This window comes from Athene noctua, chromosome 3 (assembly GCF_965140245.1).
Source record: "Athene noctua chromosome 3, bAthNoc1.hap1.1, whole genome shotgun sequence".
NCBI classification, from domain to species: Eukaryota; Metazoa; Chordata; class Aves; order Strigiformes; family Strigidae; genus Athene; species Athene noctua.
Genome location: NC_134039.1, coordinates 77,565,599 through 77,591,056, shown reverse-complemented (window position 1 = coordinate 77,591,056; position 25,458 = coordinate 77,565,599). Strand labels below are relative to the sequence as shown.

Below are 25,458 nucleotides of genomic sequence, written 5' to 3'. Positions count from 1 at the left end.
CAGACCTTATTGTACCAGGGGTTGCCAAGCCACCCATGCATTGCACTGTTGCATTGCTAGCCATGTGTTATTATTGTTAGAATTATCAGTAGCCATAATTATTGCCCTAAGGAGCTCTATAAATGATAGATGCAGCATCAGAAATGCAGGCTTACAAAAAATTGTACTAATGATGAAAGAAATACTCCTGTGTAACCCTATACTTTTCTATTTATTATTTTACACTGTCATTCTTTGGGCTTTGTCTTCTGTACGTTATATCGAAAGAGTACATCTGAGAAAGAGTGGTCTTGCTGATTCTCACCTACTGAAACCATTTCCTCTGCAGGTTTGGACAGTCATTTGCATCCTCTCTTGCCCTGACCAACACACAATCCTTGTCTGCTTGCCCACGTCAGCGGGAGAAGAAAGCACCTCTTTCCCATCTCAGTGGCCATGGCCTGGTGAGCAGTGTGTGGGCCTCTGGGGGAAGCACAGCTGGGAATTGAGCACGAGCACTTTCCTGATGAGCAGAGATGACATCACTATGTTGCCCACTGTGAGGCTGCAGGTGTTTTGGGGACAATAACTAATAGAATTAGTTATAAACTAATATTAATTATTAAACTAAAACTAATTATTAAACTAATAGAAGAACATCTCATTTGTGGATCTCAACAGAGTTTAGGCATGAACTTGTGCTGACCTTCAGAGTCTGACCAAGAAGCAGAACCAGGTTTATTTGGGGAACTTTCGTGTTCATAACTGAATTGATGTCCTCTTGATACTGGCTAGTGCCATCCTTAAACAGTATAGGGTGCCAAGAGTGAGGAGATGCATTAAAATACACTCGAAGAAGTAAATCTGCCATGGTCTTGTGCAACCTGAACTACTGCACATTTTGTCTCTTTTCCCTGTGCAGTTTTCCAAACCTTTACTGCACTCCCCAGTGTGTCTCTCCACCCTGGATCTCATCTCGATATATCTTCTGATGAAGTCACATGCCCATGACTCTACAGTTACCTGTTGCACCTTGCAAGAGATGTCACTGATGCCTCTGCACCCTCGTAGGAAGGTGGAGGTTCTCAGGTGAGCGGTTATAGCTGAGTCTCTAAAGTGCTGCCACTTGATATGGCAAAACTGTAAAGCCTATGGGACCTACAAAAGCTGAGTTACAGGCACTTTTCAGTCTGTTTGAGTCCACAGGCTGCAATACCATTTTAGAAATTGCTATTCTGGACTTGCATCCAAACCCTGAATCCTACGTACCTACAGGTAGGTGGATAGGTGAAGACAACTGGGAGTTCTTCCCACTAGCTCCGAAGTGCCAGCTCCAATCCAGAAACAATGTAGATGAGTGACTGTGTGCTTTACAGATTGCAACTGAAATATCGTGCTGGCTTGGAGCCTGGGCAATGTGAACACTCGATTCTTCATTTGTGGATCTCAGTTGTGGTCCTTTTGCCACCTTTAAAACAGAGATGAGCACGCTTCTGATTTATAGAAATTGTTGTGGGCTAATACATTTAAGAGGATGAGACCCTGAAATACAAAGGATATAAAAACAACATGAATACTGGCTCTGCTCTTTCACCTGTTGGACTAATTGTATATGAACAAATATAACTACATAATTATATTTAATTATATAAAAATATGAAAAGAAAGAAGAACAACAATAACTTACAGATTGAAAAGAAGATCAACTTTGTCCCTGAACTTCTAACTGCCTTAGGAAATAAGCTAAGAAATATTTCCCTGGATTACTTTCTCCCTTTGTAGGGAGGCTGTATAGTTGCCACAGAGACTGGTATACGTGAACATGGGTAAGAAAAAGAACGGGAGAGGGAATTTGTCCTCAGAATTTTCAAAGGAACCTGAAATTAGTATGTAGGTAGAGATGCGGCTGGGGCGGGGATGAAGCCAGGGCACCCCCGGCCCTGCCCCAGGGGCCGCTGCCCAGAAGCGCTTCGGGGACCCGCCGGGGCCGGGACCCGCTCGGCTCCGCGGGGCGCCCGCCCGCCCCTCCGCGCTGAGGAGCGCGCCTGCAGCCCCGCCTGCAGAGCCGTGCACAGAGCTGTATAGGAGAGTGCAGCCCCGACTGGTGGCACACGGGCTGTGTGAGCCTGCTGCCTGAAACGGAGGACGGGGGGAGGAATTAAAATAAGGCACGAAGCGGATTTAAAAATAGCGGCGGGGAGGTGCGGCACGCAGACCCCCGGCCAGCGGGGCGGGAGCGCGGCTCCCGCGACGGCCCGGCCCGGCCCAGCCCAGCCCAGCCTAGTCCGGCCCAGCCCAGCCCAGCCCAGCCCGGGGAGTTCCTCGGCTGCCTTGTAAGGAGCGCGGCCGCCACAGGGCCCGGCGCCCTCCCCCGCTCCCCGCCCCGACTCTCCCCGCCGCCGGCAGGGAAGGCAGGAGCCGGGAGCGATCTGCCCGTCTCCAACTCTCTTCCCTTCTTTCCTCCTCTCCCCTCAGGAGTCCTTCCCCCCACCCCACCCCCCCGGCGCCAGCCTCTCCCCTCCTCTTTCTGCTCTGCAATCAGGGGGATAAATCAGGGAAGGACACACACACACACACGGAGTGAGCGGAGATCTGTTACAAAAGTAGCCCTGATGGCGGCGGATCGGATGAAGCTGGAGCTGCTGCTGGAGTAGCAGAGAGTAGAGTAGCTCGCTCGCTTGCTCTCTTCTCTATTTCGCCTCTTCCCCCCTCTCCACCCACTGATCTCCATCGTTTCTCCTCCTCCTTCCCACCCTCGGCCGCGCTCCCGCTTCTCCGCACATCTCTGGGCTGCGCCTCCTGCGAGGGGGCGGGTGGGGGGGAGCGGAGGAGGCTTTAAAAAACAACAGCCCCCCCCACACCACCGCACACACAATAATTGAATTTATTATTATTGCCGTCTCGCCGACTTGGGGAAGGGGAATCGATCTTCGATCAGGAAGATGGCTGCTGGCTGGCTGCTAGTCTTTAGCCTGACACTTTTCCAGTCCCTGGTGATGAACCACTCCTCGGAGGGACCTTTCCCTTCTGCCACCACGTAAGTCCCCGCGGGGTGCGGGGGTCCGGGGCGGGGGGCGCGGCCGGGACGGGGGCGCATCTCTGTGCCGGGGAGAGCGCGGCGCCGGCCAAAATACAAAGGGAAATAAACTAAGTCCGGGCGGAAAGTGGCGGTGAGGTAAAATTGCAGGATTTCGGCTGCTTGTGCTTGGGAAAGAGTCGCGGTGCCAGAGGGTCCCTCCGGGGCGGCCGCCGGGAGGAGGGGGCAGTGCCCGGCGGCGGCACTTTTGAGGTGAAGGCTGCGCCGCGCAGCCCCGCGCCCGAGCGCATCCCGGCGCTAAATATACCCCCGGCGGCGCGGCCGTGCCGAGAGGAAAGTTTCGAGTTACACAGAGCCCGCCCCCTCCTCCCACAAAGGTTATTTCAGCCTGGCTGGAGTTTTAACACTATTTTAAAAAAAAATTAAAACTTTAGCGGTTTTATGGACATTCACGCAAAAGGCAGATTTTCCTGCCTTTCTGCGGCAGGCGTGTGAAACAGGCAGGCTTGGAGTTCTGAGCCCCTGCTTAAACTCCTACCTGGCTGTGTTCCAGTGCACACCATGAATATTTTGACAGTTGCAGGGTTTGTTTTCTGTCCGTGGTTGTCGGTGGGGTGTTGTGTGTGCGCACGCGTGGGCCACCCCGGAGGGGTTTTAGCCTGCTTAAAGCAACACAGCTAAAGAACTGGATTCTTCAGCCTTGGCCTTGCAAATCGTTACTTCTCAAAAATCACCTTTGCGAGAGCTGATGGATGCTCTCGGTGAAAGCAGCTTTATGTTTTGCGTGACCGTAAGACAGAAATCTTTAAAGCACTGCAGACTTATTAGCGTAAAAGTGTTGCCCAGAGCAGTGCACAGATCCCATCATGAAAGCATGCAATAAAAGGAAGGCAAAAATAAGCCAATATATCATATTTGAGATTCACCTACAGACTGGGGGGAAAAAAAAACCCAAACCAGAAAACACAACAAAACGCTACGGACTAATGACCGGTTTTCCTCCTTTTTCTCCTTTCTCCCCCACCTTTTTTTTTTTTTTTTTTAAGCATTTACCTGAGTCCCTAAATCTGGGTTAAAGCTACCAGGCGGTAACTTTTAAGTGGATGACTCACTTTAATTCATTTTACATAAGAAAAACAGTGCTAATGGTAGTCTTCCCTATTGTTTAACGCTGGGTAGAATTTATTGCCCTTGTTCATCCTGTGCAGGATGAGTTTACAGCAATTACCAGCAATGCATTTTCACCAATTAGTACTGCTGGTAGGTTGTTATAATTGGATTCAGTTCCGATTATCGGTTCCATTATGAAAGACTCAAAGTGATGCTCGCACTGTTAAATGGAAGCAAGGAACACAACGATAAGTGTAAAATAACCACTTAATATCTTCTAAGTTGAATAAATACGGCCTTTCATTGAAGGGAAAATGACCTTTTAAAATATCCTTGTGTTGCAATTTATAAAGATATGCTACGTAGAAGCAAGAGTGACAAAATACAAAGCCAGGTCTTTTTAAGTCAGTGCTTTTCTTGTGTTCGAGCTCCTGAATTTGCTGTTTCTTAGTGAGCTGGAAATGTTATCATACACAATAATTATAATTTATCTTCCATATAGATTTTTCTAGTTTTAAAAGAGAAAGAAGTAGGGAACTGAGTGAAAATAAAAGAATACTATATGAAAAGAATATTGTATCATTTCAAATACAAGTTTAGATCACTTTTTAGCATAACAATATATTTCCTGAAAAGTGGTTTTTTCCCTCTGTCCATGTTTGCTAATTCCCTTTATATAACATAACTTTAGTTGTGACTGTACCTGATGATTAAGTAATTCAGAATATGATGTTAGTCAACAGCAGTTCCATGTTCTACACAATTTACTTGCTGTTGGCTTTCTTTTTTCTCCTTATTATTCCATTGAAATATTGTAGAAAAAATCTATAGCATCTGTCCATCCTTCATAGTAATGTTTCCCCTCTGAAATGAAATCAAAGTGCAAATAAGGCTTAGTTCATTTAGAAGACAGCACAACAGGTTGATGCAGGGAGAGCTGCTTTGCAAAAAGTGATGAAGTAACAGGTGAAAAAGAAAACATTTTTAAAAATCTTTTTTAAGGCTTGACATCGGTGTTTTGTTTCCTACTATAGGTTACAAATGGGGAAGAACAAAGAGAAATGACATAAATCCCCTTAATGTGACAGATTTTATATTTTAAGAGTATTAAAAACAGGAGAAAAACACAGAAGAGAATAAAGGAAAGAAAGGATATTAATAATTAAAGAACTGAAGGTTTGCTGATGTTATGTTCTTAGCTACCTGCTTTCTCCCTGTTATTTTCAGTCTCTTTTTCTCTTCATTAAAAAGTTGGTCTGAGGAAGCAGTATTTCCCAGCTGTTGTATGAAAAATGTGCATATTCAGGGCTATATAGCTCATGATTTAATCAACAACTCATTATTGTACAATCACTTTTCCTTCAGTCATCTGTTTCTTTTGCATCAGTAAATATTTTAACATGTGCTTTTAACCAAAACATTCAGAAGTCTTTATCACCAATACAGTAGTATACAGGTATGAAACATATTTAGCAAAAAATGCTGAAGTTTTAAGCAATGTCTGTTTGATAGAATCTGTCATTTGATTAATTTTACTTCTCTGACCGGGCAGAAAGGCTCAGGTATATTTGCCACGCAATATATATAGAGAGTTTCAAGTGAAGGATTGTGTTGTATGAAATGGGAACCTTAATTTTTCTTTGAAAATCTGAGCAGGTGGTATAATCGCCTTTGTTGCTTCCTGTGTCGGAATATTTCACCACAAATATTGAAGAATTTTCTTTAATGAACTGTTTTAAGTATAGCGGTAATTATGTCTTGATCTTTAGCTATAAGGCTTAGCTGCTGATCAATACATAATAGGTTTCATTAAAATGTATCATTTTCACTGTATCGTGTATTAGGGATCTATTATACGTTCTTACAAGGTATCATGCTCTTGCTTTTAACGTAGGAACTCCAAATACTTCAATTATACGTTCAGCACAGCAGATATTTTGCACTTATATGAGAATATTGTTGTATATAATACTGCTTTTACTATAACCACACAACTGCTAACACAGGACGCAAAACACTTCTTCCTTTGAAACCATATATATTTATTTATTTATCATCCACATCTATACAGGCTTGAGAAAAAAAAATACTGTTAAGGAAATGTAGTTTGTATGGTTCCTGATAAAGATAGCATAGGACTCACTTTATTTCTGTTTTTTATCTGCACTGCATGAAAACATATTATTGAGTTTAAAGATACGTTGTAATTCTTAAGTATACTTTTAAAACAGTATGTCTTAGCAGTATTGGTATTTTTAGTTATAGTGAGCGATGTACAATATAAAGATGTACCTACTACTTTACCTACCACGCTGTGTGTACCGATTAAAAAAAATGCAGTCAATAAAACAAATCAGATATTTTAATTTTTATAAACCTACAGATGAAGTCTTCCAATATCAATGGGACTCTTTCTGCAGTCACATCATTCTGGATATAACTTAATATCTGTTTTAATTCTATTTTCTCTAATTTTCGTCTCCCACTCATTTTCTCTCTTTCCTTTATCTTTTATCCTTTTTTCCTCCTCAGTCATCTGTTCTGTATGTATCATACATAATATTCAAGACAGTTCTGCTACTTAGATAAATTGGTGTAAACCATCTGCGAATAAAAATAATATACAGAAGATTAAAGTAATATATATATGAACATATATATATATATATATATGCACGCAGGCAGGAAATTTTTAGAAAAGAAGTTGTGTATGCCTATCTTTTATTTGCATGAATCATCGTTACTGTTTCGGTGTCATTAGGACAACTCAGGGAATTCTACATGAGTCATACGAATTAGGACTTGCACAAGTGGGACATTTGTATTTTTGGTTTCTGCACATGGACCTAACAAGTGTAGGTCTAGCTGAGAATGGAGCTGGGCTTGGTACACAGCATTGCTTTCTATATAAAATCAGTGACCGCATGTAGATAGAAGATATTATTGATGTGTTCTTTTCATCTGTTTCTTCTGTCAGATTTAGGGGTTTTGACATATCTCGTGTGCATATAATCTCATAAAGTCTGTGATAGATGTATGTCAGTTTTACTGCTGATGTTAATTAGAAAAGACAGCTACATTAATGGATTGTAAAAATATCAGGCTCCTTCTCATTAGAAAATTGTATTTTCCAATCTATTTAAAAATCTTCATTAATAGGAAAAAAATAATCTGCTGAAGTGTACCTTTGTATCAGTGAAAAGCCGAAAGATGTAATCTACTTGGAATCAGGGAAGTGCACTATCACCTCTTAAGTGTTTTCTCAGCAGCACATGTCTGAATGCTGAGCATTATGCAAGATGTATAAACCCACTGATATTTTAAAAAGTATCGCTTCCAATCCATTCTTCTAGTAGAAATGTACTTAAAGATAAGTGCGAAACAGTTTGTTGATTGGTGTTGGTTTCTTTTTGTGAGTGTCTCTGTACATGTGGTGGTGGTAAATGCAAAGTATTTGGATCTACAAAGCATTTTTCTGTTTTTTGAACATATTTTGACATATTTTATGTTGTCAGTTGTGAATATTTTTTTCTCTTTTTGTTTCCTTCTTAGACAGTCGTGCTGTGGCTCCAAAATTAACGAACCCTATAGATTTAAAATTTATTAAGTATGAAAATTCAGCTGAAAACATCAAAATAGATAGTGATCATGAGACAAAATTTCATTGAAATAAATCAGCATTGTAGACGTTCTTGCCATCTTTCATTTTGCAGTGATGCTATTTTCAGAACTGCATTGCTCATACCCTGCAAAATGATTTTATCCAAGAATTCAGCTGCTAGAAAGAGAACTGGAGCTTGGCAGCACATTAGTCTGAAATGTATTCATTGTTAAATAGAAGGCCTGTTGTACAGATCTTAAAAATATTTATCTAGCAGAGCATTTTAAATTGATGGAAGCACGGTCAAATTATTACTTTAATCTTTTGTAGCAAAGAAACAAAACAGACTATAGTTGCCCACTGATAACTGTGATCTGACATGCTTATGCCTTTATTCTTTCTTCCCCCTGCGAGAATCCTTTATGCAAGGTAGTATTATCTTCTAGACCTATGTTTGACTTAAACCTCTGCAAGATAGGGGTTGCAGTTTAGGAGCATTTTAGTAGTTTAAGAGAAAAATGACTCATTCTCTCTGTGGTTGACCATAGTAGAAGCAGAATTGGGCCCCAATTGTTTTGTACTTCTTTGCAGCAATACACGAGCTTTTGATCCTGTATACTTGGGATGCATGTTGTGCTTAGAGTGCTTATAAAGAGCTTAGTGGCAAAAAGCTGATATTATGGACTACAGAAAATGTTGGTTTATACTGCCTTGTTAAAATATCTGCTTTAATAGAAGAAAAGATTTACCAGAACACAACACTGGAATAAAATTGTTGGACTAGAGCTATGATTTGGTAAAGCCAGATGCCATACTTTATTTACATCTTTTACAAATGCTGAATCAGAATTCTTGATAGAAAGAATGACAGCTTAGTGTCCTTGGTGTCCCAGTAAAACATATCTAGTGCCTTGAAAATACACAGAATTTAAGAAGTACAAGATAATAACTGCATATCTGCTCCCACCCCTGGGCGGTGCCTGTGTGTGGTTATTTTAGCCCATTCCTGCATCAGCTCTTTCATTCCATCTACAGCTGCTGCAAGACAGGTATCAACAGATGCTTAAATAATTTGCCTTTGAGATAACAGCTCTGATTTATTTCTTTTGCTGCATGTATTAAATAGCTTGATCCCGCTCAACTTTTCTCAAACATATATTGGGCAATGCTCTGCTCCGTAGGATCAGATCAAGAGCTGGATTTTGCATTGTGTGCCATTGCTTACTCTAGCAAATTGGTCATTGCTATTACAGAGTGTTATGATTCTTCTTTCCCTCCTGATTTCCAGTAGTAAAAGAGAACTGGAGTCTAATCCAAGAAGATGCTCCAAGAACTGGAGCAGTACTGTGTAATGCACACAGTAGTGATACAGAAGTGGCTTGGGTTTAAGGTGCAAATATGTAACGCTGATAGCGAAATCACTCTGAGCTGTATTTATCCTTCAGTGATATTCATGGGTTAGATATTCTCAATTTGGGACCAGACTATGCTGCTTGTACCCTGAAATGAAAAAGTCCTGTTGATATTCTAAGAAAAAAATTCGGTGTAAGGATGAAAATATGCCTCAGCACTTTTTAATAGCTAGAAATTAATGGTATATGCCTGCAGCTATTCAGCTCAAGAGGGATTTGTCTTTTCCTTCTCCAGTGCTTTCCGAACTATTTTTTGACCTACTCTGCTTCTAAGCAAGCTCAACGTTTCACACCTTCCTCCTCCCAGACTTAATAAATTTTCAGGGTGAAATGTAAAATATACTCCCTCTTTCACAAGCACACTGTGACAAGAACATGGCTCTTCTTGGTTAATGTTACACTAATGATGTTAGGGAAAGGACCATGGTTTTTCACTTATTTTCCTCCTTACAACACCTTTCTCTGGGCACCAACAGCAAAGTGATGACAAAGAGCTGAATTTCTGTTCCTTGTATAATTTTTCCTATTTATTTACAAAGATTCTAACAAGTTTATGAAAAAGATTGACATTATTTTGCATCAACAAATCAGCAAGCTTTTACAGTTAATTACAGTAATTCAAAATCAGACTTTTTTTTTAAATCTGAGGCAGGCCTGAAATACCCATAGAATATGAATGTGAATTTATAATATTGCTGACTATTATAAAAAATGCTTTATTGGATTCTTCACCCTCTTTTTAAATTACATTCTCACTCCCTCTCATTTGAGAGTTGGTGAGGACAAGAACTATAGCCTGACTTTGTAACAGATTTTCTAAGTAGTGACTTAAGAATTTTTAATTTCTGAAATTTCCTGTTTCTCCAGAGCCATGAATTTTGAGCCAGGAATGAAGAAAGAAGAGGATTTTTTAAAAGAATGTGTCCTATGGATCATATGGGCTAAGAATAATTTTTTGCACAGCAGTCATTACCTTTAACATAGAGGTATATATTGGATCAGTGGTCCTTTTTTCAGCCTTCATGCGTATAAAGCTTCAGTTAAAGTCTATCAGCAAAGACTCTCAAATTTATCTGTTATAATAAATTCTGATTCACTTCTGTCCTGGTTTGTGAAGTAAGAAGACAGAGGAGTTGCTGAGTCCACATTCTATTTTTTTGTAGCAATAAGATGATAAATTATGCTAATTTTTATTTAAAGGAGAAAATATCGACTCAGTTCATCCAAACAATTTTCTAACTCACATGCTCCTGTTTCCCATGTGCTGCTCCCCACTAGACTGGTTTAAAAGCTTAAAACTTCCCCCAGCAATATAATCTCTCCCTTCCTTATCTTTACTGGGATTTTGATTATATTTTGCTAAGCATGGACTAAATCTTCTTTCAAGTAAGCATAAAAATAAAAGTTATAAAAGTTCTCATGGGTAAGGGTGGCAGGATTAAGGCCTAAATCAAGGCACGCCATTTTTCTCAATTGTCACTTTTAATTCCATGCTGCATTTTTCTTTCTACACTAAGGTAGTCTTAAACAAACTGGTAAAAGGAAAGTTTTCTTTCTTCTTGGATTGAGTAGAAATTTGCCACACCAGGCTTATGTTGACTCGATTAGAAATTCAAACCTTTTCCATAGGAGGAAACTGAGTCACGGGGCTGTTGTTGAAGATTAAGTGAAACATTTTGCAGTCTGAGCTGAAAGAATTGTGTTTATCTATACTGCAGGAAGGTTGTAATGAAAAAGAGATGACTGGAAGTGTGAATTACAAAGTTAGGGTTTTTACTATTCCTTCCCCCACTCTTACAGGTGAATAATTTACTCCCACACATGTAGATCCAATATCTCATTAGACTAGTCAAAACGTTGAGAGACATGTTCAACAGTCCATTAAAAGTCAAGTTTTGATAAATGATATGCTGATGTAGACTAGTGGAAAAAATGGTTTATTTTGTAAATGGCTGAACAAACTTTCACAGTAATAATTTTCCCTCAATGTGGATTTGATTAGTCTACTTGGTAGAGGTCTTTTGGATCCTAAATACAGGCCTGTACTTCTACTCTTTACTTGGGGCATGCTCTGCCCTATGAGATATGTTGATGCTCTGTTTTGTGAGTTTAATCCCAAAATGTGGTGGTTTCTTATGCAGACGTTAATACAGATGTTGATTTTTTGCAGTATATAGCTAATTTCTTTTAGTAGATTGAATTAGAATAAAATATAATTCATGGTATACCCTTCTTCAGTCAGTACTTAGAATAATTCCTGCAGAGATTATTGAATGTCCGTATTTTCTGATAGCCTCATATGTAATTTTATTCTTTTTACGTATGGAGGTAGCAAGTCCATTGGATTTGTTTTTCTCAAAGACAGGTTAAAGTGAAGAAATATACATGTAGTAATGCGTGGTGAGAGAAAATGGAAATTGAGAGAAGTGAGCAATGAGCTTTCTTGCACCATTGTCTTCTGTGGAAAGTTACCCTTCATTAGGATGGTTAGCTGTGTGTGTATTTCCTAATGCAAAGACTATTTCTTGATCTGAGACTTTTTTCATAAATGAATTTAGTGGCACCAATTTTGGAAAAAAAAAAAAAAGAAAAAAGAAATAGAAGAGGTAATAGGCTTTTTTATTTACTTTTATTTAATCAGAAATTTCTGATTTTGGTTTTTATGATGTGCATCCTGAATTATGTGTATCTTGGCTGAGCTCTTTATCATTCTGTGTCTCTCTTTATTATTATCTGCCTTCCTTTATTTGCCTTGCATTATTTCTTATGTTTTGTACCTTAGTTTTCCACACTATTTTCTCTCAGTAAAGTAGGAAACTGCAGTATCTTACCATTTAGTCAGGCAAGGGTTTTATGTCAAGATTAATTTGTTGTTTAATGCCTCTAAAGCCCTCTGTAGTTGATAAGTGTTGTTAAGCTGTTAAGCCTTGTTTATTAATATCTGTGTTTGCTATATTCCCACCCTACCTCAGAAACCTGCATGACCAGAGCTTTCCTGGATGGATGATACCTCTCATTTACCTGGTTCTCAAAGATTTTTTTGATAGAATCTTTGTAGAAAAGGTACCATCATATCTGCTTCTTTTGGTGGCTTGAGATCTGGGGAGTTAGAAGATAATCCCCACGATCTGTACTTCTTGGATGTACACAGATTGTAAAACATAAGTTTAACAGCATTTTTAGAAACTAACAGGAGTCAGCAAAAATCTGCAGACAGTATCGTGAAAAGAAGCCAGCATATCTGACTCATGCCAACGCTGCATGCTAGTTGCACTCCTTTGCCACATTGCAAATCGTTGCTCTCACTGTTGAAATCACTTGGAGCTGCAGATGCCCAGTTTATCTGAAATTTGTACTGTGAATATTTTGTACTTTCTAATTAAAACAGAGGCAATAGGTGGGTAGAGCACTAGCCAAGGGCTCATGACACTTGAGTTCATTAACCCGATCTTCTATCTCTTTCTTTTTCAGCACTGGCTACTGCTGCTTTTATTCCTTCTGTTCCCATTTCTAAAATGAGAATGACACACCAATTGTCATCCTGCTTGAATAAATGTGTTGTATATTGGAAAGTGTCCTGTAAGAAAGATGGTCATAAAAGTACATAATTGCTGCTATTTAGGTGAACTGGCATCAATTTATTTCTGTTTATGGACTAGTAGCATGCCTAAAATGATCACTAGCAATCACTAATTGCCTGATAATTACCAAGATTTTAAGCAGGAGTAACAAGTTTTCATTGCAATTATTTTGGCTTGCCACAAAGAGTAATAACAGAAGTGTAGTCTTTACTATTTTTTTTTTTTTACTTACCAAGCCAGTTTTCTTGCCTTAGCATCTTCTTGGATTAGACTTTTATCTGTTGTAAATATATTTTAGATTATGTGGGTAGATATATAAACTGGGAGAGGATCGCTAATATGTGCAGGAACTTGTCTTAAGGAGATTTCACTATACCATACACATGGGGAAAAGCTCTACAGTAACTGAAAGCAGTATCTGGTCCTTATAGTCGCTTTTGACTGATTAGAAATACATGAGGATTAATTGGTTTGTTGGATGACTAAGAGTATGTCTAAGGATATACTCTAAATGTCTTTGGAAATTATTAGGTAACCAATTTCATCCTTCTTTGCACCAGTGTAATTTCAGCAAAATGAGTATCAGTCCTGTATCATTTAAATCCTGAGTGCAAGGATGAATCCACACAAAATAATTTCTGATTAAACACATACAGGTTTCTTTGCAATGAAATGAGTCATCACTGTCAAGGCCTGATTGTAAAAATAATATAAAATAAAATGTAATACATGATTGTATTAGGCTATACAGAGGGGAATAGTAAGATATCACAAAGAAACCATGCGTGATATCGGATGTGGTCATATGTCTTCCTTTTAAATGATAAGCTCTGACACCACTTCATTGTCCGTGCCCCACTGAGCAAGTGTCCATGAAAAAACGAACTTCTTAATGTGCCGGAAGGCATTGAAAAATGTTCCCCCAGATTAGGAGCAAACACAATTTTATGTGAGTGTAAAATTATAAAGAAGAAATACTTTCCTTTTCAAAATACTGCAATATCTAGTAATGTGCAGGATAACTGTAAGTGACTTTCATAAATTTACCTTTTTTTTTTTTTTTTTCCTTAAGCAATTAGTTCTAGAGCTCAGCACTGCAGTTTGGAATGGTAGGAATGATCGAAGTAATTTGTTTTAACCCTTCATTATGCACAAATGAATAATTTATTCATCTTCTGGTATGAAATCTTGATTTTTCAGGTAATTAGTTTTATAATCAGCAAAAAATTTACAGAAAAGCTTTCTAGTTTTTCCAGTGAAGCTGTGTTTACCCTGAAAGATGATATTGGTACTTTATGAGTACATGAGGTGAAATTCTGATGGGATAGCTGCTTTGCTATTGGAAACACTTGTCCAGTATCTTTACTCATCTGCTATGTTAATGTTCCTAGTATAGATACACTCTCCCAGTCTGCAAAATTAGAATTAAAAGCACCCATCACTTCCTTGCATGGATGGTGAGAGATACAATTAACAAATGGCCGTAAAGAACATTGTAGTGGATGTATAGAAGAGTACTTTGCTTGCAGATATTTTGCTGATAGTGATTTTTCCTTTCATTACTGCATTTATTTATAGAATAAAATATTTTTATGGCCTGCAAGATAGTTTTGCACAAAAATGATCAGTTATTCTTGTAGATATCCATGCTTCTACAAATACTTTATGTATTCAGTAGTGATGCTTTCAGCTTCATAAGCACAAGTTAAACATCAGTGATTAAATATTTTGTTCCACATATTTAATTACTTGGGGCTCTATTTCTTTTTAGTGAATAGTATTCTACTCTACAGTTGTCCTGTTACTCTCTGTGGGAATAATCTGTTTATAGAATAAAGTGCTGATCAGTCTTTAAAAAATCTAAGTTAAAAGTAAATTATCCAGTTGTAAAGCTAAACACTTGAAAACTGGGAAATGCAAGATACCAAAATTGTCTTATGGCTTAAATTGTTTTCCTTACATCTTCATTGTAATCCCATCTTCAATTACAAAATCAACCATTCTTTTTATTCTGCTGGAAACAGGTCTCACTGAGGAGATGAAATAGATATAAAAGGGCAGAATAATGCTTACATGTGCTAACCTATTAAAATGCAGATGAATTCCTATTTTGGTTATTTGACTTTACAGTTTTATGATTTTTGACTTAATAGGAGTTTTTTCTATAGCTAATTATTCAAAATGCAACTCCAGTGTAAGACTAACGTGACAGGTGGATTTGGTAGATAACTTTGGTAAGCTGCAAAGGACATACCTTGTCTCTGGCAGTGAAAACCTAGTAATAACTTTCCCTACATGGAGAGATTGCAGCAGCATATCTGCCTCCGAGAACTGAAAGTTAGGTATTAGCCAAAAGTTATTCTTTGAACCAAAAAGCTGTAGTAAAGATACCCTATGCAAAGAGATGGTTTTGAGATGTGTTTGGTTGTTTTCTATTGCTAAGACATTGTTTCATTGCAGAAAATTGCTGGCTGATCCTGTTTTTTATGCTGTGTGACTTCAGTAATTCGTACAGCCCTTTACTGGGAGCGATTATTTCCTAACTGTGATTTTTCCTGAAAATTAAACCCCAGGAAATACCAGCAATATACCGCAGAAATATGAAGTATTGTAGTTACCTAAGTGGGTAAGAAACTCATGTTTCATCTGTGTCTATCTCTATATTTAATCTTGTGGTAATTTTGGGAGCAACCATATCCAATTTTAAGAGTTTTCACTCATACCTGAAATTTTAGATTTCTGGTATACCGGATGCAAATTTCATATACTGACACTTAATGATGTGTATTTGGACATAACTTATTCAAGGCTTTGGTAATGGCCAAATAGATAACCTGTAAACTGGGGATCTGCAAAATGACTCATTCAAAGACTACTTAAAATAATGTAGTTCCTAATTACCTACAACAAAACATCCCTACAATATCTGCAAAGTAATAAAATAAAGCTGTTGTGGGTTTTGGTTTTTTTTTTTGTTTGTTTTGTTTTTTTTTTTTTTTAATTTTGCAGTATTGTTAAGTGTGTTTTAGTCCAGAGTCCTTAAACAAATATATGATAGGCAAATACAGACTGTGTGAGGTACACAGTTTTGATTGTTGTGGAATGGAGCTTCTAATTCAACAGTACCTTAGATTCCAGTTTGTGGTTTGTTATTGTGTGATTTGACACGGACACATACACTCCATGAAACATTTCTTTCACCTGGGAAAATTACATAATGAACTAATGAAGGTTTTTTTGGTTGATAATGCTGTTTTCAAAATGGAGCAATTACACAATATTTTTAACATTCAATGTCTATCTAAACAAAATCAATGCAAAAATAAGGGCTATTTACAGTGAAGTGTTGTTATTTTACATTGTTTGTGTAGCTCTCTGAGAGTCTGAAATGATGCTGAAATGACACAGTAAAAAAATTCCCAGGAGCTTTAAAACCAGCAGTTTAATGGCCACCTGATTTTTCTCTCAGCTGAGGTAATTCACCACTATTTGTCTGCTTCCATAGAAATGTAATGCCTTATCATTGCCATGCTTACTTTTTTTAGAAGAAAAGCTCATTCTATGCATCTCAAAACTAGACATGGTTTGAATTCACATGGTTTCAAAGTTGTAAGTTAGGGCTGGATTAAAGCTTCCAAGCTATTTATTTACAAAAAATAAAACAGGAGTTTCAGGGTCTGTTTTTTCTATTCTTACCAAGTTTTCTCTTTCATCTGTGAATTCTTCAAAAGGGCATAGAGAATTGTTTGGACAATGCTTTCAAAATGTAGTATGCTGTGTAACTGCTGATTTTTTGCTGTTACATATCAGAGCAGAATAAAAGTCTGAATACAAATTGCTATTAGAATTCTGGTGAAGATGAATAATTATTCAGACTATCAGCTGCTTCTCAGACTTTAACCTACAAATTAAGGAAAGGAAAATTTAGATTAAATATACACAGTGCCTTGATAGTACAACTAGGTAGCTTGTGGATTCATTCTCTAGAAGTTTTTGTTGTTAAGCTTCTAAATTTGTACTGAAGAGAAAGCTGAAAGAGCAGAAGCTCTCTCCTGTATTACTTGGGTGCTGGACAGTACTCTTTCCATTGCTTAACTGTTTCTTTCCAACTGTTATATTACTGAAAAAGAAAAAAAACCCAACCTTTTAATTTTTAAGTGCGTTTAGAAGGTAGAGGTATGGAATGGTGTCATAATACGATCCTCAATATAACAATTCTGCTGTAGACTTTGACTTTCAGATTTTTGGATTAAGTACTAGATTAGCTAGTTAGTTTGAAGGAATTATCACTTAATGACTCTGATACAATGTATTCCCTGGAAGCATTCAAGGTCAGGTTGGACCTGAGCAACCTGATCTAGTTGATGTCCCTGCTCATTGCAGGGGGTTGGAGTAGATGACCTTTAAAGGTCCCAACCCAAACCATTCAATGGTTCTATGATTCTGTATTTTCTTACTTGATTTTCAAAGACTCCTTTCAGTAGAAGATTTGTGGATAAAGGATTTTATATATGACAACTTTATTGCCAACCTACTCCAAAGAAGTACTGTGATGATAACCTATGTCCACTTTTGCCAGGTCACATCTTTTAATGAAATTAAGCTTGGCCTTTTCTGTTACCGTGCTATGGGGAAAAATAATGCTAAAAATGCATGGAAACGGTCTGTCATCCATGGTTTTTGCATGATGGTAAGAGAATTTCAAAAAGTCATAGAAATTATGTGCAGAAAGGAATCTATTACATCATTTATTATCTCTCTGATGCATTCCTGAATATTATTTCTGATATGACTGAATTTATTGTATTTAATTCAATTTAACATGTGTGAATGATGCAGTATCTCAGACCAGGTGACTGTGAACCAGTATTCCTCTATACAGACCTCAGACAGCAGTGCATGCATCATATACTCTGTTCTTATTAGCATAATAAGCTCCAACCAAGAAACAAAACCTATATTATTATGGATTCTCTGTAACTGAAACTTATGAGACAGAGATTCTTAGACAGAAAGTTTGGCATGGAAACAGCATCCCTAGTAATGATAAAGCAATATAGTTTATGTCTCCTGAGGGGTTTCTCTGATAATACCTGTAGGGGAACAAATAATGGCAGGGGTAATATTATGTATACTAATGTGCATCCACCTCTAACATGATGCAAGACAGCCAAATCACTTTCTGCAATTTTTTCTCCTGTGTTCATTGCTGTTAGGAATGTAGGACAAACATACAAGTAATGAAGGCAGATGTTAAAAGATTATATGTTTTAGTACCCAAGAGAATGTTATAACCTCTGCCATAGGTGACACCGTTAGTGATAGATAGGACAGAACAGTACTTTGTCCAGTACTTAGTATAAAGCCCTTATTCTTTTATAAATGTATGTTGTTACTCTTTAGGACTTCATAAAACTTTGTAGATGACTCATCGTTCTTATCTTGTAGATGTTTTTGCATGTGAATCTGAACAGTCCAGTTGTGCTACAAATAGTAAAAAAAATATTTGTAGGACTCGCACAGCTAGTTTGTTATAGGAGCTAGATGCATTCATTTTTTACAGTACATCTAGTATGGTCCCATTCTGCTTCAGACTATGGTCAGTTGAACATTCTTAAATTTCTGTATCTCAGCTTCAGTGAATTTTTGACAGCTGTTTAGGCTTCCATCCTTTGAACACTGGGGTTGCATTGGTTGAGTAGCATGAGCTATTTTAAGTGTTGAAACATGCCTTGCCTTATTTCTATGTGCTAGGATTATTATTGATAATATAAAGCAGTATTATACATTCCCATTACAATATACATAATGGCTAGCAGGATACTCTGTAACTGCAGAACTACAAACGATTATTGAACTACATGACATCCAAAGAAAAAAGCATGAAGCTTTTAAAAATGTAAACTATACTTCAAACCTAAATTTATAATTTCTTTTTATAAACTGCTAGTAACTGTATGACCTTAAATGTACCACGTGGTTATCTTTGCCTTGGCTAAGAGGTCTGCACTGTGCACAGCATCACCACTCTGCACCAAACCAGGCACAAAGACTTGCTCTGGATCTGATTTCCAGCAAGTATTGAATCACTGTCTTTTAAACTGGGGGGGAAAGGCATGGATGTAGATTTCAAAATACGTGTTGATGTCAGTAAAGCCATAATTTTGCAGTATACAGTTTGAGGTTGTTCCTGTGACATTAAGGTACATTACTGCATGCATGTGTTGATCATATACAAATTTCATCCATGTCCCTTCAGTTCTTTATTGAGCTGAATGTAAGTTCATTATCTTCCCTGTTTTTATAATCATTTGCCTCTTGTCTCTGTATAATTAAAGTTAATATGTACATGAACATTAGTTATGTACACTCAGCAGACAAGCTGGGTGTAACTACAGACTAGTGGTTGAAACTAACTGGTAGGCACATAATTGGGGTTAGTTTTGAGAAGGTTCAGAGGTATTTGTGCAGTTGCTGTCTGAACTGTGTATCCAAACTGAAACATCCACATTTATGAGTATTGAACATCTTTCATGAGGACTGAGCATTTTCTCTCACCCAAATATGCACATCATTAATTTTTAACAAATAAATATGCAATTCATCTGCCATTGATGGGAAAAAAGTCTTTTTTGTTTGCTTTCTGAGAAAGTAATTGTTACTGAAACTTAAATTAAGCTTGGCCAGTAATAGATAAGGTTTGCTGAGCACTGGGAAATACTTAAAACCCATTTGGTTTCCTTTTCCTAAAAAGAATGCAGGGAATCTGGTGGTGAATCAGATATTGTTTAAAAAGCTACGTGGATTGTTGTGATAGGAGTCAGGGAAGGCAGAGTGAAATTTGCTTTTTTAGGAATTGCCACGTAGCGTTTAGAAAGGGGTATGTGTGTAAATTTAAATAGCGTGATGCCCCCTACTTCCCCAGAAGTGCTGTTTCTTTATCCCTAATCTGTATAAACCCAAATATTTCTGCTTACTGGGAGATGAGAAATTTGAAAGGAGTGGGAAGAAGGCAGCATCCATGTGTTGAAAGCAAGCTGCTGTTAACAGCTGGATGCCCTTCCACTTGAAATGCGTTACTTTGTTACCCTGTTTAAAACAAAGGGATCTGAAGCCTTTACAATAGGATTGTTTTGCAATTAATTGCATAGTGTTATTTAAAGAAATCTATGTGATTTTCCTTTTGTTACGTTCGCATATATATCTACAAATCATCAGTATGGAAAGAAGTGCTGTCAGGTTAGCAAACAGAGAGCAGCCTGGATTCAGACAGATGCCAATCAAAGCTGGAAAGCCCATTTCCAGTGGCATTGCTAAGCACAGGGGTGACTGTTTGCTGGAGTTCACTTTGGAATGAGAATGTTGCCACAGAGGCCCTGGCTCTTTCAGCCGAGGAGCGTCGGGGAGAGGGATCCACCTGAGGAGCGCAGGTTTGACACAGTTGGGCTGCATCCAGCTTCGAGTATCGCTGTGGCTTCCTGTGGGGAGCTGGAGTCGCTGATAACTAATGAGGTCTGTACCCTGTTCGGAGCGCTCGCTGACAGCATGTCACAGAGCAGCGGGGTAATATAAATAATAAGATTTTGCTCTGTTTTCTTTATTGCTCTTTGTTGCTTTTATTTTTAGCTCCTTGCTACAAGAGATGGGTCTCTGGATTGCTTGCTCTGGTGCACACACTTTCTTTTTTTCTGGCTGTTTCTGTCTCTTGACAGGTGTAAGGAGGATCCTAAATATAGAATCCATCCGTCAGTTGGCTTCAGCAATCAGCAAGCACTGATTTAGTATTTCTCTTAACCAACTAAGCTCCAGAAGGGTGTTTCTTTTAAATGTTTATAAATTTATTCAATTACAAGCTTTCTTTAGAATTATTAGCAAACCAGGTTATCCTATCGTGTGAAGAATGCCGTAAGCAAGCATGTCTCTGAAATTATAGTTGTCAGGGATGGCTCTTGCAATGGAAAGGAGAGAAAAACGCTTTTTAAAGAACTCCCATATTTTAGCAGTTTAGTTAATGGTGCAATATCTCATTGGGGAAAACACTGACACTAGGTATAAGTACAGTATCCAGTTTTTAGATGAAGGAACACACTTTCAGACATAAATAAGTGTATACTTTCCCATGAATTTTTCCTCAGTAGAAGAAATTTAACTGCAAGTGTACTGATTAGCTGGGGTTTACTTTGCTATACACAGAAATTGGGCACATGGTGAGAAATGCAGTTGTCCTGGTACTGAATGTTTATAGTGCTCAATAAAAGTATTTTTAACACAGAGTAATATTTTTCATGATGTATATTTATTTATGGTTCTGTTGAGGTCAGCACAATACAGATTCTTAAAAATTAATTGGCCAAATTTAGTATATTACCATTGCAAACAGTTCTACTTAGGATATTTGAAAAAAAAAAAAAAGGGAGCTGCATCACTACATTAAAGACAACTTACACATTTTGTGTTAGTCTGTAGGCAGGCATCTCAAATTCTTTCTCTTCCTTGTCACCAGTTGCCATTAATATTCATAGAAAATTTTCACAGTATACAGAGGAGAGAAGGAGATCCTAAATTGAGTATTTAATTGTGACAAGTGAGTTGCATGTGATGAAGAATCCTTTTGATACCCATTTGCTTAGTTTTTTATGTTTTATGATTGTAATACACATCTAGGATATTAAACACTGTGTTAAACAGAGAAACACAAATGTTAAGTCAGTGCCTTTATGTGGTTTAGAAAGGCAGTAGTACTTTTTTTTGGTGATAGTTGTAGTGGTTACATGTGGTCTCTGTGGTTGTGAAAAATTCTGTAGCAAAATATAGCATGGATTTGTTATGCTTATGTAAGGTTTTATTTTTGGTAACCTGTTCTCCCTATACCCAGCAATGAGAAATAACCTGTTCCTCTATGTCTCTTTTTACTGTTTTATAGATTGGTATAATTTATTGCAAGCTTTTGCCAGATCTGAGATGTCTGGTTGATAGAGAGTCATTCAGGCCCCCAGAAAGAAGTAAGAGGGCTGTTAGGTAAAATAGCAGGACTGGCCCTGAGTAAAGGAAAAAATATTTAAAGTAGAAGATGTTTCTAAGAAAAAGAAGTTTGCTCAGGTCTTGGACAAGAGATACTGGGATAGGTCTAGCTTCCTTGATACATATAGTCTCCCACTTCATACCTGAAAATCCAAACTGCATCTAATGCACCTTCAGCAGGGAAGCTCTTTCACATTTCACAGATCAGAACTTGAACCTGCCTAAGCTTAGTAGGTTTGGTTATGAGCTTGTGGTTTTGGGTTCAAGGGAAATTGAATATTCTTCAGTGTCAACTCATGTGATCTGACTGCGACTTATCAGAGGAGCAAACCAGGATTGCCTTGAGCTGATAATGCAGCTACCTGAGCACAGTTTTAGCTGCAACTAGTGGCTGCTATGGTAGGCAAACATATCTTTACTGAAGTATGAGCCACCATAGGAAAGAAGTACTGCTTGTTTAAAAATGCTTGTGCTTCTAATAATTAGGTGTTTATTCTCCCCTCAGTCCTCCAAATTTATGTTTCACTGTAGCACTGTTTTTGTAGCTGGCTAGAGACGTGGCTGGATTCTGTCTGCCTTTGGCATATTGTTTGCTCAATACAGTGGGAAGAACCTTTCTGCTGAATCTATTTTACCATTCTGGTGCTTATTGGACAGAATAGGTGGTAGTCTCCTCTCACTAGCAGACCTTAAGTCACAACATACTGGAGTGGTGTTGTGGCTATATGTCTACATGGTTCTTCTTCACCCTTTATCCAGGACAGAATCCATGTACTCTGCTTTCACCTTTGTGTTTTCATAGTCTAGATATATTTTCTGAATAGAATGAATAATTGGGTCAGATTATTTTTCCATCAACCTCCACAGACATTAAATCAGGTCCATATTGGGATTATGTGAAAATATTTCCATTTTTGTATCTTGCATCATAAAGTAACATGAAGCAAAAAATAGTGTTTGATCAGGAAAATTCATACTAAAGCTGCTCCTAGCAAAAGATAAGGAAAAAAATGCATTTAGATTGTGAGAGTTAGGAAACTACCTTCCTAATAAAAACCTTTTTTATCTGTCTGTCTGTCTATCCATCTATCTATCTACTGGGATGAAGTTGGGGATCAGAAATAGTGCCTATAAATGGATTAAAGATGTAAGAAATTTACCAAAAAAATGTAAGAGTACTTTGTCAGCAGAATGACTGTTAGCAAAAATAGACCCACTGTTTATGTTACATGCTTGGTAATATTGTGCTTGAAGTTCAAATATAGGTAGTAAAAAAAAATCACTGGGAATCTACAGAATTAGGTAGGGGTGGTTTGCAGTGCTGATAGTCATACAAATACATGTTGGTCCATACAAAGAAAGGAGGAACTCAAGAAGCAGACTTCATGAACTCTCTTACGCTGAAGTAGTTTCAGAAGTGATACTCACTTTTGTATGCGCACATTTTGGGTACAAGATAGATTTTCTCTCCCTTCTCTGTGCTAGTCATTAGAGCCTGGCAAGAGCGGTCAGGCTGGATGATGCACAAACCTCAGGCATTTTCAGACAGCAGAGTTACAGATAGGAGGTATAAATCTTGAAAAAAGCAGTCAGTTATGATTTTTCTAGAGAAAGGAGAGGCCTGTCACTGCTTTCAAAACAGACTTGTGACTAACTGCTAGCTGTGTATGGAGGTCTTGTATCTTATGAATTATAAGAATTATCCTCTCAAGCTGTACCGTAGTCCCTTAAGCAGACAAAGTATTTATTTTTCAAAGGGGTGGGTAGCTTTTAAGAGGTTTTCTTTAGTCTCATTTCACAGTACTTATATTAGTAGAAATTACATTTAAGCAATTTCAGACCCTGCGGGGGACATCAAGTATTTTATTTGTTAGAGTGAAAGTAATATATGTCCTCATTTTTGAATGACACTGCTTTTAAAGGTAATGGTGAACAAAATCCTCTTATGAAGCGCTATTCCTGTACTCTAGTGCTGCAATGTTTTGGGTTTGTATCCTGTGAAGTAGGATTCTTCATGGCAAGTTACATGGAAGAGGCCAAATTCAGCGCTGTCAAAGTAAAAGGTTCAGAAAACAGATGGGCAGGATGGCGGTTTTAAGAAGCGGCGAAGAACTGTGATCCTCATGTCTGAGTGCAAACCTACGCCGTGGCAATTACATAGTATCATCTTTTCTGTCATTTCTGGCTTAGGATCTCAAGATCTCAGAACCTGTAGGTCAGACATATGCCTTTCATTTTCCTTTCCTTCAGGAAAAAAAAAAAAATTTTTAAAGATTCACTTTTTTAAATGTTTCTCTTCATGTTGAAGATTGATACTACTTCAGATATTATGAAAACTATTCTTTAATGAAAAAACCTTTATCTTTTCTGACACCTCTTTTTGATCTTTGTAAAGCTGTTGCTCTTGCATGGTAGCAGTCTCCACAAAACTTTGTCCATTCCAGGCTAAAACTCAGATACCTGTACTAAGAAAATGAAAGAGTCAGTACTTCAGGAAAACAGGTCCTACAAATTAAAATTACAATCTCTAATAAGAGAAAGCTACAAACAAATGTGTGCATGTAGTCTGATTATGTGTGCTTTTGCAAACACTTTATAGACTGTGAGCTTCAAATACATATTCAAATTTATTTAGAACTTGTAGCCCAGTCCTGTGACAGTGATGTACATGTGCACAGCATTTTTTCACCAAACAGTGGTCAGAGAGCAGGATGACCCAGGTGTCCCTTACTGTGGCAAATAGTGGCTACAGGTGTGCCATCCTGCTCCCCGGGCATTGGAGACCCAGAGCTGATCCAGCTGCTCTGCAGGCATAGAAGATGTCAGGGGTATGGAAGGCATAGGCTTCAAAAGGCATAGCAGGTCTGATAGAGGTTTGCGGTTTTCTCCTGTGAGTCTACATTCATATATAGGCCAGGAAATCTCAGATGCAGTGTAAGCTATGCTCCCCCCAGCTAAACTTTTCAGGAAAGACTACCTTGTCTATTTTTCAGGGAAGACTTCACTAGAAATGCACCCATCAGTTGTAAGCAACACCTGCTTGCTCCTGTCCTGGGGAAACTAGTGTGTGTGGTATATGATGTTAAACTGAAGCGTCAACACCAGGGCAGCTGTAAACCCATCAGCTATAGATAGAAATGCGGAACAAACTGGAATATATGTATATTAACTTTATGGGCTCTGCTTCCATGAGTGAAAGGAAACTGAGAACCCCACAGGAAAGTGCTCTATGTCCTGAGTAGCCACACATCTTAAACCACTGATGGCCTTTATATTTATCACCTGCTTGCAAACTTCCCTGACTGCAGTTGTCCTATTTCTAGTTCAAGAATTAATCCCTTGGTGGTTGAAGCACAGGAGTGGCAAATCCTCAAGTAGCATGATCCTCTTAAGGGAAAAGTACGTATGTTAGAGTTGTGGCTCTGCAAAGTGCTTGGTGAGTGACTCCCGCCCATGGCTTGTCCATACATGTATGTTTTGTTTACATGCCTTGTAACTGTAGGGAAGGGACTGGGAGAACTAAAGGGACACTTTTTAGGAGAGTGTTGCCACCTGGCACTGTAACAGCTTGAGGGTCCCAGTTTTGCAATTCATCTTTGTAAACAGAGGTTTCTAAGATCTTATGAATCACTTGTGCTCAAACTAATCTTGGGTTGTTTAATTAAAGGAATGTTATCTAGATTTCTGAAATTGCTAAGAATATAAGTACTTCCACAT

General features: G+C 38.2%; 1 protein-coding gene across 8 annotated transcripts in view; it reads left to right on the top strand.

The window, feature by feature from the left end:
- Positions 1 to 2,280: 2,280 nt before the first annotated feature.
- CACNA2D1 (calcium voltage-gated channel auxiliary subunit alpha2delta 1) overlaps positions 2,281 to 25,458 on the top strand; it is a 427,358-nt gene continuing 404,180 nt past the window's right edge. For 7 of the 8 annotated variants that reach the window (XM_074903424.1, XM_074903423.1, XM_074903422.1 and 4 more), the window contains exon 1: positions 2,282 to 3,016. In XM_074903424.1, coding sequence (XP_074759525.1) covers positions 2,922 to 3,016 — 95 coding nt within the window. In that variant the 5' untranslated portion in view covers positions 2,282 to 2,921. Of the gene's footprint in view, positions 3,017 to 25,458 lie in introns of all 8 variants that reach the window. The other variant, XM_074903421.1, reaches the window with a different exon arrangement.